Below are 17515 nucleotides of genomic sequence, written 5' to 3' on the forward strand. Positions count from 1 at the left end.
TCGTGTTGCATTTCTCACAGCAGAACACACTTTCTAGGTTTCTTGTGGTCCATCATGTTAACTACATTGCTTCCATGTGAACAGCAGGCCATATAATCAATTGACTTGCCTTGGTCAAGGCAGCTAGACAGTGTGGACTTTGATACAACCATTGATTGCAATGTGGGTGTATGGGCTATTCGGCATTCAGATGATATTTGCTTAATTATTCACGTTAGAAAGTCATTCTTAATACCAGATGGTTGATACACGCAGGCAATTAAAACGCCAGGTAGCAGAGATATGCTGGAAACTTTCCTCTTTAAACAGAAGAACCAGCATGCCTACTCAATTTTTCAGATCTCTCATGCAATCTCCAAACTGAATGCCTGTTTTCTCAAAAGCTGGTTGGCTTTGTTCAGAGGCATTTTATGGAGTAACCAGGGAATCCACTGATTTAGTGTCTGTGACAAAGAATGTCATTTGCAAAGTAACTCTTTCCCATTATTTGCACATTCCACAATTCCATAGGCTCATATCTTATCTACTGTTTAGCAACAGGGTCATTTTGTTCCTTTTTAGTAGCAATAGTAAAAGGAAGAAAAACGTTATTTTCCCTCTGAGTTGAAATTGTACAAATTGTGCTCAGGGTACTTTGAAAAAGGAGGTTTAAATACACACACACTAGATAGAAGCTTCTTGCAAGAAAGACATTTGCTGTTATACTGGTTTTTCAGGGCAGGGGGAATGCAACAGCTCTTTGATTAGAATGAGACAATTGTACAAGATGCCATTTCCCTGTAACATAGCTGAACTAACTGAAAAGTAATAGTCAATCAAACATTTCACTTCCACCAGAATAAAATGTAGCACCAAATTATACATTTTGGCAGCCCCATGTTAGGATAGGGTCACTGTCAGATTTGTAGAAAGCAGCCAAACCCTTCTTTTACCTACTTACCCCCATCCCCTGCAAAACCTGACTTTTAAATCTGTTTTCTCCAAGAGGAGCTCTGTGACAAAAAAGAGCAGCTTTCAAAGGCTATTTGGGAGAGGGAACATTGGTGGGGAAGGGTTCAGCTCCACCAGTTTCAGACTTGGATGTACATTGTTGTTCAACCAAGGCTATCACAGTGTCTTGCATCCTCCTCCTCCTCTTATTATTCTGATCACTAGTTAAATTGGGTTATGCACTTTGCCTTTGGAATGTGAAAGTTATTTAAAAGGCCATCTGTCAGTGTATTTTCAGGCCAGCTGTCCTTGCAGAACTCATACCTACATATGGACCATTACATACAGAGGAAGTAAAACAGACTGCACATGTTTCAAACAGATTCAACCCAAATATATCTATTCATCTCAAGAATCAGTCTCTGGTAAACAAACAAAGAACAAACAAAAAACAGTTCCACAAGGTTACTACAGTTCTACCAGCTGTGAATAGTGCTAACAAGATAGATCTCAACGTTGTTGCTGAGAAATTCAAAGGTTTTTAAAGAGCCATTTTGAAGTGATACAGTGATGATTGAACAAGTAAGTGCATGACTATTCATGTGGTACTTAAAAAATAATAATAAAGCTAGACATCCCACCTGAAGCAGAGGTAAGAAGGGCAAGACTTATGCTGAGCCAACAACACAAGCCTATGCCTCCTGTTTCCTACTGCCTTGTTCTTTCACACTGAGCTACCAATCTGGTCAAACTGTGGTCATTCCCCTCACAAAAACTGAAATACAAGTGTGTACCCCAGTGAAGCCCAGTGAAGGTAACCTGTGGCCCTCCAGGTGTTGTCAGACACCAGCTCCCACCAGCCCCAGCTTGCAATCCCAACAGTCAGAAATGCTGGGAGTTTCAGCCCAGCAGCATCTGGAGAGGCACAGCTTAGCTGCTGCTGCTGCTGTAGCCAAAGCTATGTGCAAACCTCCAAACCATTGGTTCATGGAGGACTGCTCTGAGAGAGCCACTGCTGGCTGTTACTGACAGCCCATGTGATTCTATGTGAGGTGGGCTCCTTGATGCCAAATTGGCATGTCCATCGTTGTTAGGTATCATTTATTGCTAATACGGAAGCTTTGCCATGTATTGAAAGCTTATTTCAGCGGCACTCTGGTCAAACTACCCACACTCGATTGTGTACGCTGTTAGTGTCTATATAGCACTTTTCCTAACTAAGCAAGTATGTGTCATCTACATCAGGAATAACCAAGGTGGTGTCCTCCAGATGTCGTGGACAGCAACTCACATCAGGTCTAGCTAGCATGACCAATGATCATGGATAATGGGAGTTAACAACTTCTGGGGGGCACCACATTAACTACCCGTGGCATACATTGGACAGGATTCACCTAATGAGTCCCATCAGTGGAGGTCCTGCACAATGATATAGAGCTGGGAAAGCTCTGTCAATACAGCATGAGATTCTTAATCTCAGAGTCGCTGGCAAAAGATTCCTGCGCTGCAGAAGATTGGATTAGATGACCCTCATGGTTCCTTCCAACTCTACAATTCTATGATTTTATTACTTCTGCTTCACCAAAAGGACTCCACACACACACACACACACACACACACACGTGCCCTATGCTCCTTCAAATTGGCTCAGAGGGTTCAGGAGAACCCCCAGAACAGTGCACAGGGAGAGGAAATCATTCTGTTTGGCGAGCTGAAATGCATGTGTTGATGCAACAGGTAGAAGAACGCAATGTTGAATTCCTCCCATTATCTCTGTAATGTAAAGAGGCTGATATTATTATCTTTTTATTACAAATAGGAAGTAAAGTCATAAATAGATGATAACTTAATAACATGATAAGCACCGTTTTCTGTTGATAAAGAAAAGCAAATGGCATCTTTGGAGGCAAATAGTAACTTAGGTAGGACTTCTGGCAGAAAAATGTCACAGAGGGGCGCATCAAACCCGCCATCAGCCTGGGCATGCCGGGTCTTCCTGTTATATACCTGCTGGGATTGACAAGGCATATGGCCCTCACCTGAATCTCATTTAACTCTTTGGGGGGGGGGAATTAGCATCAGACGTCATGTGCATGGAAGTTGCCAAATCAGTTAACCAAATCAATTAACCAATCAATTAACCAGTTTTCCTATAACCTGATATTGCTGGATAGTTCTGTTGCCACCCTGGAACTTTTCTTTATTAGTGTCACTTTGTTTTGTACGATGCCTTGCAAATGAAGAAAAACAACTTTTTTCCTTGTATATGTTGATAATATGTTTTTGGTTACTGAGAACAAACAAGAGTGTACAGAAACAAGATTGGGTGCAGACCTGGCCAGGACATAGGCGTGACACACCTGTGACAAAGGTGACCTGTGTGCTTGCTTGCTTGCTTGCACAAGCAACACCTGTTGGGAACTTCAAGGTCCCTGCTCTCCCTTCTTATGGACCTGGAGACTCCAATAGAGAGCATTCCATGTCAAGAAGGAGGAATGCAACATGCATCCGAAACAGTTAACCGCCATGCAGGGGGGAGGCAGCGGGCGGACAGCGCGGCGACTGTGCATGCTGCCCGACATTTTGTCCCCCCCAGCATGGAACCCGCACCCCCCCTTCGTACGACCCTGTGTGTGGGGCGCTGGCACCCCTTTTGGTTGGCGCTGTGAGTCCTTGTGTCCCACAACCGTTCTAAAGGTTCTAAAGGTAAACAACTATTTCCTTTAAAAAAGCCAACATCTTTGGTGGGGTCTCCCCCTAAAAAAAGGGCAACAACTCTGGGCAACCTAGGGGTGGATCTTTGCACCCCGGCGTTGCATATGTTTAAGATGGCCCTGTGAATGAGCTCAGTAGAAGGCAGTTCTCTCCTCCTGTTCTTCGTTGAAGTTTTGGTCTTCTTGGTTCCTGAGCCTTCCGGTAAGTTTTGTCATTTCGGCATAGTCCAACAGCTTGGTTTGCCATTCCTCTCTGGTAGGGGCTTTGTCTTCTTTCCATCTCTGGGCTAGTAGCATCCACATTGCTGTTGTCACATACATGAAACGTCTTTTCTGTTCCTTTGGAATGTCGGTACCTACAATTCCTAATAAAAGACTTAAACAAACAAACCCAGAAGTCTTTTATTAGGAATTGTAGGTACCGACATTCCAAAGGAACAGAAAAGACGTTTCATGTATGTGACAACAGCAATGTGGATGCTACTAGCCCAGAGATGGAAAGAAGACAAAGACTTCTGGGTTTGTTTGTTTGTTTGTTTGTTTTTACAAAAGTTATTTTAAACTTTTTTTTTTTCAATTCATTATACTGGTGTGTGTGTGTGCACGTGCGCTTAGCATATTTTCCCAAGTATAAGATGATAATTTTCCTATAGAAATAATAGGCAAAAATTGCGGGTCATCTTATACACAGACAGCAGAGGAGGGATGGGCGATTGGTGGCAGCAGCCAGTAGGAGATTGTCAGTGGCGATTGGACGCATGATTGGTTGCTGTGGCAAGGCCTACTGACGACTGGCTGTAGCTGTGGCAATTGGACGGGCTATTTATGGCAGCGGCTAGGCATGTGTGCAATCGGCTGTGGTTGTGTCGAGTGTGCAGGTGGGCTTTTTGTGTAGAGCGTTCTAATGCTAGTTGGCTGCAGCAATGTGTGTGATTTGCATTGTAGAATGATTTGTGTTGGTGACCCCCATCAAAGAAGCTCAACAACTCTTGGCAATCACCCCCCCCCCCCAATTTTTTTTGTTGTGGTCCAAAAAAATAGAGGTCGTCTTATACATGGATTCATGTTATACACAGAAAAATACAGTGATTCTTTGTTGTGTGTCTAAGATCTGAACTGGAATCCAACCAGAAGTTTTCCCCTTTAGGTCAAAAAATGAGCTCTGCAAATCTTGCCATGATGCATAGACATACCTCTTTCTATTTGAGATCAAAGTTCCACATCCTTGCATTTGAGTGCCAGACTTGCTCATTCTGTAGCTTCTACATTGTAAGAATGCAGAGATATTAAGCAGAAGTTGTCGTGTTTCAAACCCACCCAGCTCTTAACAATAACAAGCTGCTTCTCAAACTGGAGCACTAGTAATCCGGTGGTATGTTCCGTTTGGGAAAGTTGATAAAGTGAATTCTAAATGCTCCATTAGGGGATTATTTACAGTTTTCCATCTTTGCAAGCATTTCAGTTAACGTGTGTTAATGAACCTTGGCTCTGCATCTTGTGAGAGCCCCATCTTAAGCATTTATTCGCTTGGCAATGAGAATGGAAAATACCAACAGCAGTCTTAGGATGAAAAATGTCCAACATTTTGCTGGTGCAGTGTGTGTGGAGGTGTAGTGGTAAATGTACACAAGTTATAGGCTTATGCTGCAGGGATCCTCCATAAAACCCCTCCAGTTAACATTTCAAAGAAGCAATTAACTGTGTTGAGAGATAAATTTCAGCCTTATGTCAACACAATTCTCTTCCTCATTACTAATATACATGATCTCTTTATTTAATGAGATTTGGAAGGCTAAAACAATAAATGTCCTCAATACTTTTTCCTAGCAGGTCAGCTAGTTCTTGACTGGGTCTGAACACATCCTTTTCCCTCTTCCCTCCACCCAAAAAAATCATTAGCATACTGCCCAAGATGTCCTGTTTAAAGCACTAGCCATCCATTAGTAGGATGAGAGAAGAAATCTTATGCATACAACCATGGTCTTTTTCTGTACTTGTGACATCCTTGACAATGCCAGCTTCTATGGTCTGGATCCAGAGGCACATCTTTAGACGGTTCTAAACTGCATATATAATATTGAATTAAATAAAGTCAGGTTTGGGTTATTGTAACGTCAACACCTACTGTGGGGTAAAATAACAGTTAACAAAGGGGAAGGCTCCCCAACAGTATAACAGACAAAATCGCAGGAACCTCCAAAACAATGAAAGGCTGATTAAAAGTGCCTTATATGTGGCTTCCAGTTTCCGCCTGCACCAGGAATGGAGGTCTCCCTTGACACTGCAGGGAGAGACAGACAGAGATAAGCACAGAATGATGGGGGAAACTCATTCTTTGAATTTCTCTCTGGGTGGGAGAGAAACGGGCTCTCACCTGCAGAGTGCCCTGTGGTCTGGCACTCACTTCCCTATAGAATGCAAGGGCAAGCAAAGGTACTGGGTGCATGGAGCACTCTGACTGTCGCAACACCCACACACCCACACAATCCATTCCTGGAAGTAGAGGATATCCTGCTAATTGGACTTTAACTGGAGTAAAGTACAGGCGCGTGCTAGGGGTGAAGAGAAGACAAACTGCGGAACATCTCGGCTATAAGGATTTAAAGGTTGAGGTAAGGTTTCATTCGGTGCCAGAGTTGGCAAAGGAAGGGGAGTCGATGGTTGTTGTTTTTAAAGTGTAGCTGAGATCTATCCAAGGTGTTGCCAAATTTACTTGTTTGCCTTTTGGGCTTTGGGATTTGCCTGACCTTGCTTACTGCACTTATCCTCTTTTTCGTTCTGACCTTTGCCTTGCTGGAACTTGCTTTTGTTTCCTGGAACTGGAGCTAGCAATATGTGACTTGAAGCTCTTTCCCCTTAAGATTAATAAAGAAATGCCTCCAGACTCACAAAAAAGAATATGAGTCTATGTATCCACTGTTATTGTCCTGCTGGTGATTTTCTCCCATTGTTGATTAAACTTATTTTCCAGATGAGCTTCTATTAAAATACATAATATTTTTTAGAAGATTGCTTCTACTGATTTTTTATTTATAATTATTATTTCAAATTTAGTCTTCAAGGTTCTATTCCTGTCCCTTAGGTTTGTTGCATGTAGTTCCTCAACAGAAAATCCCAGAACCATGGAATGTTATTATTGTCTATCCTTAATCTAATTTCATTTAAGCTCAAGCAGCTGCCACCCTGTATAACCACATTAAATCTTGTTAAGCCATGTTTTATCCAATTACTTTAAAACCAAGATATAACAAATTCATGATTACATATGAAAACAAAGTTAGCAATGATATTATGTAGCCAGAAGTGTTTCTTTTTTAATGTGCAAAACTCTAAAAAAAAAATGCTATAAAATGGTTTTAATGTAGAATTATACTAAGCAAATTATATACTTGGTTGTAAAATCATGGTAAAAGAATGAAACCAAAATCTTGCTCTTAAATTCACCATGGTTTACTCATATATGCTGTCAATCATTGGCTGCATTCAGATATCATCATCATCATCATCATCATCATCATCATTTTATTACAGTGGTACCTTGGTTTACAAACTTAATCCGTTCCGGAAGTCCGTTCTTAAACAAAAACCATTCTTAAAACGAGGTGCACTTTCCCTAATGGGGCCTCCCGCTGCCAGTGCCCTTCCATCATTCTGATTCCGTTTCTTAGACCAAGGTAAAGTTCTCAAACCAAGACACTATTTCCAGTTTTGCGGAGTTTGTAAACCAAATCGTTCTTAAAATGGACTGTTCTTGAACCGAGGTACCACTGTATTTATACCCCTCTCATCTGGCTGGGTTTCCCCAGCCACTCTGGGCAGCTTCCAGCAGAATAGTGAAAGCATGAAAAAATATCAAACATTAAAAACTTCCCTAAACAGGGCTGCCTTCAGATGTCTTCACCTGAAGACATCTGATAGTGATGGTCATTTGCCATGGACGCTTTAGGTAAGATTTCTGCATTGCAGTGGGTTGGACTAGATGACCCTTGGTTCCCTTCCAACTCCATGATTCTATGATTCTACCATTCCAGAAATTATCTAGAGCAATTCCATCCAGAAATTCCATGATTCTATGATTCTACCATTACAGAAATTATCTAGAGGAACCTTAGGCTTGTGTGCTGCCCCTCCCCTCCTCTAGCATGGCCACAAGATCAGAAGCTTTCACTTCTATTTTAACTAACCAGTTTAGCATTATGTCCAAACCTGGAAACAAAGCATCTTAGTTTATAAAGGCAATGAACCACAGTTTAGGGTTCAGATGTAATGTTTAACTGTGGTTGATTGAAAATAATTTGGATCAGGGGTGTAGGAGAGCAAGGATTAAACCCATCCTCGTCCCATACTATGGTCCCAGTCCAAGCCAAACCAACTTCCAGCTTATTAGTAAAGTAAATTATGTGGAGGGACTCAATTGTCAAAGTCACCTTTGTCACTCAATCTTGGAGGGGGGAAACGGTTCCCTTGCATTTTATTTCATGGATGAGGAGCTTGTGGCACTTCATACAGTATGTTGGACTACAACTTCTGTCATCCCTGAGCACTGGTCCTACAAGCTGATGGGAGTTGGAACCCAACAACATCTAGAAAGCCAAAGGCTCACCATGTCTGCTATAAAGATAAATACATTCTGAAAGGCACTGGCATAATTCTATGTCTACTGAGAAGCAAGGACCATTTTGTTCAGTGGGGTGTACTCACAGGTAAGTAGGTGTAGCAATGCTTCTTTGTGGCATAGGCACAGGGGCAGAAGAGGGAATAAGAGAACATTTGCTTTTAACTGGGTTTTTTGTTTGATTTTTTACTTATGATTTTTATTGTCTTATTCTTTTTGTAAACTGTTTTGAGGTTTTTTTCTTATTATAATCAAGCAGTATATAAAAGCTGTGAATAGAGAATAAGTGCACTTCAGTGAAATAGGCCTGCTATTTAGACACACTACGGAGTCCTATCATTAGGCAGAGTGAGGCGGCTGTCTCAGGCAGTAGTTGTGGAGGAGAGAGCAGCAACAGCCATTCCCCTGCTCTGCACCCTGTAAACTCTCACATCATGAACAATGAAGTGAGATTCTACTTCCAGTACAGTCAGTTTCTGTATCTTGGACTAGTGGTGGTACCATCTTGTCCTTCACTTCAGACAACAAAACCTCTTGGGCCATCCAAGGGTCTGCCAAGGTTGTTTTAGGTGTAGGACATGGTGCCTGGGATCTGGGCTTTATGACCATTCAGTTTGTGACTCCATGGCTAAAAAAAGCCATTGGGAAACTCAGTGGGCCTTATATCTGAGAAAACAAACACTTGGGATCCTAATCAGGCAGAGCAAACCCTCACCATGGCTGGGAAACAGCAGGGAGAAGGTGGATGGGGACACTCTCCCCTCCCGATTTATCACTGAGGGGCCCAATGAGCAAACCCCTCAGTGAATCCTCAGGGGTTTGGATTCACTTTATGCCCGAGTGCCGTTAAACACATAGAAACAGGGCCTATTAAAAAAGAAGCTGGCAACCCTACTCATTGTAATTCTCGGGGGCGGGGGTGGAATGGTAAGGCATGAAGGAAAGCAGGACACCAACTTTGCTAACTGACTATGTGCACAAATTGTCTGAGCACTCCTGGAGTCAGGTAATCTAAACAACATTACTCCATGAAAAAGAAGGATTCGTTTATGGAACCTCCTGGTGAGAGTTCTAACCTTGAAAAAGTGCATGTACATTAGTTTTCCCTGTTTTTTCTGTCAGTGGGTGGGGGTGGGAGGAAACAACAGAAACCCCAAGCAAATCATTACAAGAGGCAGAACAGAAAAACTTTGCTGTGCTCTATTAATGGTCAGATGGCATCTGCATAGCTTAGCATCTTCTGCTTAGCATCTCCAAAGCTAGAGCAATCCACACAAAGTTATACACCAAGGGTTGCTTTAATCTTGGATAACTGCTCAGCTCAGCTCTGTCCAATGAGATGGATTGAAGAACACAACAGTTAGAACTATTGCTGATGTACAAACCAATAGGCATCAGAGGGCAGGATTCAGCTGTTGCTTGCACAGATTTATTCCACTCATGCAACAGGACTTTCCTCCCTCTCTGCCCTCTGTGCTGCCTAAATCTGCTCTGGAGAATTGGGGGAAATCCCAGAACAGATTTAGGGGGCATGCAGGGGAAGGAGGAGGGGAGATCTAATTGCACAAGCTGACCTTCTTCCCTGGTCATATATCCCACTTAGTGGTACATTGAATTCCACCCAGAGTCATCTCTGTGATCTCAAGACACCTTTTCTGTGTTCACCTTTAGTGGCAGAATTGTTTGTGTTTGTGCAGTAGGAACATTCGTATTTGGGGTGCCTTCATGTTCTAGGAATTGCTTGGAGCAAAGTAAAACAATTCAACTACTGCAAGCAATTTTGCAAATGGACAGATATTGCAGCATGGGAGCAAGAACAGATTTGATGAATTCACAGGATGGGCCTTTGGCAAATAGTGGCAGATGGGTTATATGGCCAGTGAATGCGTACAGTACTGCTTAATCTTCATGTCTGGGAGGTAAGTCAGTTACCTGCTCCAGATGGGTTTGCACTCTCTTTGAAGTAACAGGTATATAGTCTGGGGCTGCTCCTGGGTCTGTCTTTGTCATCTGATGCACAGGTGGCCTCGGTGGCTAGGAGTGCCTTTTACTAGCATCAGCTGGTAAAACAACTGCAGTCATTCTTGGACCAAAATAGTTTGGCCACGGTAATCTTGACACTGGTAATCTCAAGATTTTATTACTGCAACACACTCTATGTGGGGTTTCCCTTGGGCTTAACCTAGAAGCTGCAGCTAAATTGTTGACTGGGGCACCCCAATGACACCATATAACACCTCTGCTGAGGGAGCCGCACTGTCTGCCAGTATCCCACACAGCTTGGGACCAGGATATCTAAGGGACCAATATATCCCTGCTGGGCAACAGCAGCCCTCAGGTGGGGAGCTGCTGACAGTACCATATGCTCCTGTGATGCACTTAGCCTGTATTAGGGATTTTAGTGCTTTAGCTGCAGCTCTCTGGAATCAATTACCAGCCAAAATCAGACAGCCACGTAGCATGATGTTTAGGCACCTACTGAATAAATTTTTATTTAACAAGCCTTTCCTAGAATATCAATTTTATGTCTGAAGATTTTTTTAGAGTTTGATTTTATTATTTTCAGAGCTTGAGCTTTTGTTTTTTATTCTTTTTTATCTTGTACACAGCTTTGATGGCCCTACAGATTTGTTTATTATCATATTGCAGGGGGTTGGACATTATGATTTGGGGTCCAACTCCACAATTCTACTATATTATGTTATGTTATGTTATGTTATGTTATGTTATATTTATTATATTATTCATTATCAGCATCACCAGGAAAATAACGAGAAAAGGGAATAAAGGGAAATCTAAATACTGAAAAGAATAAAGCAACACAAGGAGGAATAATGTCTGCAGAAAAACCAAGCCTACCAACTTGGTAGATGGAAATTTAATAGCTGTGACAAGTTGGCAATTTTGTTATGATATCATTAAGGCTGATTTGGGAGGCCTTGATTGTGAAAAAGAAGAAACAGGAAGGGAGGGCAATAAAAGGTTATTGTATGTGGTGGCAATGTAAAATCATTAAAAAGGCCTGGGAGAGGATATACATAGATTGGAAAGGACTGTGGAAAATGACTGTTGTTTAAAAAAAATGAAGTTATAATATTGAGATGTACAGGTTTTGTTGGACTTATTGAACGGAAGACTTTGTTCCTGTACTCAAGTGTGGACACCAGGCCAAGACCAGCCAGGCCCTACAGAAGGAAGAAGCCTCTGCCAATAAAGAAGATAAAGAAGACTGGCAAAATAAACTATTGAATTACACAGGACAAACTAGTTAACTTGAAACCCCCCCCCCCCCAGAAAGAAAGAAAGAAAGAAAGAAAGAAAGAAAGAAAGAAAGAAAGAAAGAAAGAGGACTTTGAATTTTTTAAAAAAGGGATAAATGTTGAATGCATAGCTTTAAAGCTTTGTGTATAGATTTCTACATTATTATGACTTTCAAAACTCACTTGTAATAAGATGAAATAAGTTTAAAATTGAAAGATTAAGAGTATAAGGTTTCAGTACGTGCGTGAACGAATATTAAGCATTGAAGCCAAGAAGGGGAGGGGAGCGAAGTCAACCAAAATCATGGTTTAAAAAATTGTTGATGGTGTTTTTGTTGTTACTTTTGGGAAATTTAATAAATTGTTATCAAAAAAATGATATCATCAAGGCTGCCATCCTAGTCACATTTACATGGGAGTAAGCCCCACTGAACTCAACAGGGCTTCCTTCTGCATGGACATGCATAGAACTGCCATGTAAGTTAACAGAAATCATACTTTTCTCTGATACGTACTGGAAGTTGCAGAACCTCTTTGTCAGTAGCTGACTACCTTTCTTCTATTTTCAAAGGATAGATATTATTTTTTTGGTGCCTGGGTCAATACAGTATGTTGAAACATAAACTCTGAGGCCTGCTGGCCAAGGGAAACTTCAAGGTCTCTAAAGGCCCCCACCCACTGGCAGTGTGGAAGTTCAGGGAATAAACAACATGTAATAAAGGTATAGGGATGAAGTAGAATCGGATTGAAGTAGATCGAAGTAGAATTGAACCGTGTTGATTGAATTCATGGGTGGAAGTTTGCTGCCACCTGCTGCTTAAACATAAGAAAAAAAATTCCAGATTTGTATAGTACTTTGTTGTGATAAGAGATCCACCAATTAATGTGTTTCATAATAAACTACAGTGAAAATATCGGTGCGCTTTCTGCGATGTTAATGCTGTGAGCCCCTCCATCATAGGCTCGGGTTGTATATATGTGTAAATGAACCATATATCACAAAGACGCTAAAATCTTCGCTGTCCCTCATTCCAAGGAAACCAAACCCTGAGTAAGTGCCTGGAACTCCTGGAATCTCACACAGTTTGGAGATTGGGGTGGCATGCAACAATATTATACAAGACTAATCTGTAAGACAGCGAGGGAACCTGTGGCCTTCCAGAGGTTGTTGGACTATGGCTTTCATCACCCTTGATAATTGGGCCTTGCCATCTGGGGCTGATGAATATTGGACTCCAATCACACTGGGAGGGCACCAGTGCTATTCTAGAAAAAGAGGTACCAGAAATTGCCATGAACGCCTCCCTTGTTCTCTTATAATGGCAATGGCGCCCACATGAGAGGTGCCAGAACTGAGTTTCGGTTGAAAAAAAAAAGCCTTGGAGGGCACCAGAGTCCCCACAACTGATGCAGAAGTATAGAGGCTCTAGCCTTTCTCACGCTTCTCTCCAGGTAATAATGATAGACATTTTTCATAATCACCACAGCAAATTGATGTACATCCCAAGCCTATACATGCTTACTCAGAAGCATCAATGAGTTTGACAGAATTTATTCTCAAATAGCTGTGCATTTGACTGCAGTCATATTTTATTAATGGAGTGAGCATTCATAAACAGTGGGTTTAAAAACAGAGAGAGAGAGAATAAATTATCTCTTGATTATTTCTACTAAGAAAGCTTGAAACATTTGATTGAAGGAACACAAATGTGTTTTCACAGACATAAGCAGAGAGAGAGAGAGCAGCTGTTGGATTGGATCCCACACATTCAGGAGCGGTTTTGCAAGGCCTAAAAACGGAAACTCTGCCTGTCAAGAAGCTAAATTTATTTGATCACGATTTGAGTCAGGAGCTGTTTGGAGCCTGTGAAGTAAATGTAATCTGATGAAGACTTCCATGCTTTCATCAAGCTTTTACATTTCTTCCTCAGTTTCTCAATTTTGCCTCAAAAATAGAGGTAAAATTGACACAGGGCTAACAGAGGCATAAAATAGAGCTGAAGTACACGCTGAGGAACCTCAGGTGTCTGGGAGGAACCCCCATGTTCATGAGGCCATTACAAAACAACAACAACAACAAAGTGCACACTGGGAATATCCTGTTTACTTTTCTGCCCCAGTGAAAGTGCATGGGAAACTCCTGTCATGTTTATGTGACTGGGATGCAAACCTCTCTTGCTGAGGGCGGATGGAGGCAGCAGAGGTGGAGGCAGCTACCTGAAGCCTCAGCAGAGCAAAGGTACGCGAGGGGAGTGAAATTGCACCGCAGGAGAAGGAAGAACCATAAGGAAACAACACTTAAGGTCAGAGGGATACTGACAGAAAGAGAGGTAGAAACAAAGCAGAGGATTAGACAAATTCATGCAGGGTAGTCCTAACAGGGGCTACAGGCCTTGATGGCCATCTCCTACCTTCACTCTTGGAGGCAGCATGCTTCCAGTCGCTGGAAACCATGGGACGGGAGAGGGCTCTTGAGAAGGTCCTGTTTGCCAGTTTCTCACAGGCATCTGGTTGGCCTGCAGGCTCTTCTTATGTACTTAAATAAACTAGGCCTACTGAGGAGACAGTGTGTGTGGAGAGTGGGTAAGAAGATGGACAACCTTTTATTTTATTTAACACACACACACACACACACACACACACACACACACACACCCCTTCCCTATACAGAATTGCCTTCAGATGGCTCGGGGGTCAGGTAACTCCATATGCTCCAACATTTCTCCATTGAAAATAGGGACATCCTAAAGAAAAGTGGGACATTCCAGGATCAAATCAGATATATATATTTGATTGAATTAAGCATATATTTGATTGAATTAAGATACGAATCATAGAGGGGGAAACAGGCTCAATGCTGAGATATATCAGTGAATGCTATCTTCAGTTGCATTAATTCCCAACATGTGTATTTCAATAAACTTCCATTTCTTTCAGTGAGGGGAATAAAATATAGATCTTGCTAGTTAGCTGTATGGTAATTAATGACTCCATACAATCAGCAGAGCAGCAGGTAGAGCAAATTTGTGCATGAGACCAGTGCACAAACCTTTAGCCTTTCCAGTGGCCTTCCACCCATCTTGATTGAGGCTCCTAAAATTTAAGGATTCCATCAGTGAACTTGTTTGGAAAGAATACAGGGAGATTTCCAAAATCTTTATGCATCCAGCAGCTTTCATCATGTCACCAAGGATTAAAAATGCAAGGGATTTCAGTGCACTAAGTAAATGGGAGCATGTTATAATATACAACAACCGGAGATCTAAAGGGAAGTCTTGTGGAATAATCCAAACCAGGTGCAAATAATGACAAGGTATTCCCGCCCCCCACCCAGTAATGATTTTCACACAAAGTGACAGGAGACACCACAAGTGGGGGCAATTCTACGATTTTCTTTTTAAAAACTTCACATATGGTCTTCACATAAGTAATCAGAGACAATCCTGAGAAAGCAATTGTGGCTCATTGTTTCCAATGGATAGATTTAAAAATGTATATAACATGAGCATGCATACATCTGGCAAGATCATGCCCAAGGTCATTGTGTTCAGGTATCAAAAGGTGCCTGGACAGGTCAGAAATGTCATACAACCTGTATAGCAGCTTTAGGCTTACTGGCTTGGATCAGTAAACAATAGAGTTGCCATAATTTCTTTCAGTCTTAAGTTCAGTTCTCTACATTTCCAAATCAGTTTGTGATTTATGTTTTTTAAGTCCTCATGAAAATTCACCAGCATTTTGGTGTGGTACATGTTTACTGAGATACATGTTACACTTCAACCTAACAGAACAATTCCCCCCTCTATTATTATGCATTGTGTATGTTATTTTCACTAATAAATATCTTTTTATGCACATCCTACCCCAGGACATGCATTTTGTATGCATTATTTGGCTGGAGAACTGCAGTGTAAAATTCATTGAATTTCAGGTTTCAAAGGATGACTGTGTTTTGGTTCACCTAGTGCTTTGGAAAGGTAAGTTTTACCTTTAAATGCTGATTGGATCAATTTGTTCCCCCATCCCTAGCTGTTAGTCTTGGTCCACAGCTTACCCTGTCCCTCTCTTACCTCTTCTGGAACCTGGAAGGTAAGTGGACAGGTTTGTTTCACAGTCTCAGGGCCAAGGCTTGGATGTCCAGAAGCAGCCTCAAGGACCAGTAAACATTATGCATCAAACTGGAAACACCAAAGCACGAGAGGTAAAATTTGTCAAAGCAAATCTGCCCGAAAACTAACTCTCACTAGTGTAAATAGAAATGAATTGAGAGCATGCAAGCAAGCAGAGGAAGGATATTTCTCATGTTGTAAATATTGGAAAGAAAGTGCTGCTATTGTCCAGTGTATTTTGCAAAGACGGTTATGGGACTGAGAACTGAAGGAAAACATTTAAGTGCACCATGTTGATGGATATTATAGCTGAATAACCAGGCAGCATTTCTGTGGACTGGCAAGTATCCAAACATGTCCCAAGACTCCTCAGATTAGCAGTAAGCACTCATACACATCTTGGGGTGACATTAGTTTAAATGACAACAGGAAATACATTAGATAGATGAGAATCCTTGAACTTTAGCATCACCTGGGAATGTATATAAAGCAGCAAATTATTTGAGAGGCTGCTAGAAAGCATGGCTGTTGGATCATTCAGTGAGCTGGGAGGATTTCCTGAAGAAGCAACATGAGAAATATAGCATACCAGCACCAGTTTATCAACCCATACACTGTGGGGTGGATGTCAAATGCTGGAAAAACTGTCTGCGGACAAACATCAGCTCCCTCGCCCAGTAAAGCGAGATGAGCACCGCAACCCCAGAGTCATTTGTGATTGGACTTCTGTCAGGGGTCCTTTACCTTTTTATTCTTTGAAGCATTCCATAAAGAAACTTATAAGTTCTTGTTGAATCCCATATATAATTGTATATCCCATATATGAATCCCATATATAATTGTAATTCATTCAGTGAAGACTTGCCGACTCATAGCACAGCAAATATAATGTAAATATAATGTGAAAAGAGAAAAAGGCTCCTCTTCCCTTACGTAGCATTCCAATTATGATGAGAGTCCTCTCCAGATCAAAACCTTGGCACTCAGTGGCTGATTCATTTAGCAGGTTATCTTTCTCCTTCATCCAGAACATGTCTGTTTCTTAAGTCCAAATTCAGATCCTTCTTAAAAGAAACAGAAGTACCTCCGCTCATGGTGACCGCATTGGGGAGTTTCCAATATGTATAGTGCTATGCACTCTGTAGCCTCCGCTTTCCATCGGAACAAGAGGTAGTTATCGAACGGTCCGTAAGTGAAAGTTGTAAGGATAATTACTCCCAGATTATCCTTAGTTAACTGCACGGCTGGCATCCGCTATCGTGGGATCTGCTGTTGGCAGCACTGGAAGTCCTCTCATTGGGGGACTTTGGGCCAGTGATCCCGGGAGCATGCAGGTATTAAATTGTGCCCCTCCAACCGTAAAAGTAGGCAACCCATTTCAGTAAAAAATATATGATGATAATAGGAGGGGAAATGTCCTAGTGTGGATCTAAACCAATGATTCCATGATCAGATGTGTTTCTGCATTATTAGAATGGAGCTTTAGCATTGGCCACTGCCTTTACTTGCTTCTGTGCATTTCTTTCATATTAGAGCCACATGAGACTCCACCTCAGTCTTCATGGATTGGCTGCTTCCATGTCCATGTCCATGTGGCATGTGGGCTTCATTGCTGGTCCAACCACTGATTGGTGGGCTGCAACAGTGTCTCCAGGGATGCTGGGGACATAACATTTTCTGTATTTTCTGTTTTTCATTTTCCCACCTGGGCTGAGCACACAGTGGATACGGTGACCATCCCACAAGTGTAGTGACAGCGTAACTCCCGACCCAAAGGAATGTGAGTAGAGGATTGCTGTGCCCATAGAGAAGCTGAGCAGGGCTGCGGCAGACCTTCCGACTTCAATTGAAGCCGGTAGATGAGTTCATTGTGCAGGTATTTACACA

At 41.9% G+C, this 17515-nt stretch overlaps 1 protein-coding gene across 10 annotated transcripts in view; it reads left to right on the forward strand.

Moving 5' to 3' along the window:
* The first annotated feature begins 12911 nt into the window (after positions 1–12911).
* MYOT (myotilin) overlaps positions 12912–17515 on the forward strand; it is a 54488-nt gene continuing 49884 nt past the window's right edge. For 2 of the 10 annotated variants that reach the window (XM_081893450.1, XM_081893451.1), the window contains exon 1: positions 15587–15720. Coding sequence is in view for 7 of the 10 variants with exons in the window: in XM_081893459.1 (XP_081749585.1) it covers positions 13649–13822; positions 15451–15496 (220 nt within the window). In the remaining 3 variants the exon portion in view is untranslated. Of the gene's footprint in view, positions 12972–13576; positions 13823–15387; positions 15497–15550; positions 15721–17458; positions 17505–17515 lie in introns of those variants that run through there. The other 8 variants (XM_081893461.1, XM_081893459.1, XM_081893458.1 and 5 more) reach the window with 8 other exon arrangements.

Source organism: Podarcis melisellensis, assembly GCF_964234715.1.
Source record: "Podarcis melisellensis genome assembly, chromosome: 2".
Lineage (NCBI taxonomy): Eukaryota > Metazoa > Chordata > Lepidosauria > Squamata > Lacertidae > Podarcis > Podarcis melisellensis.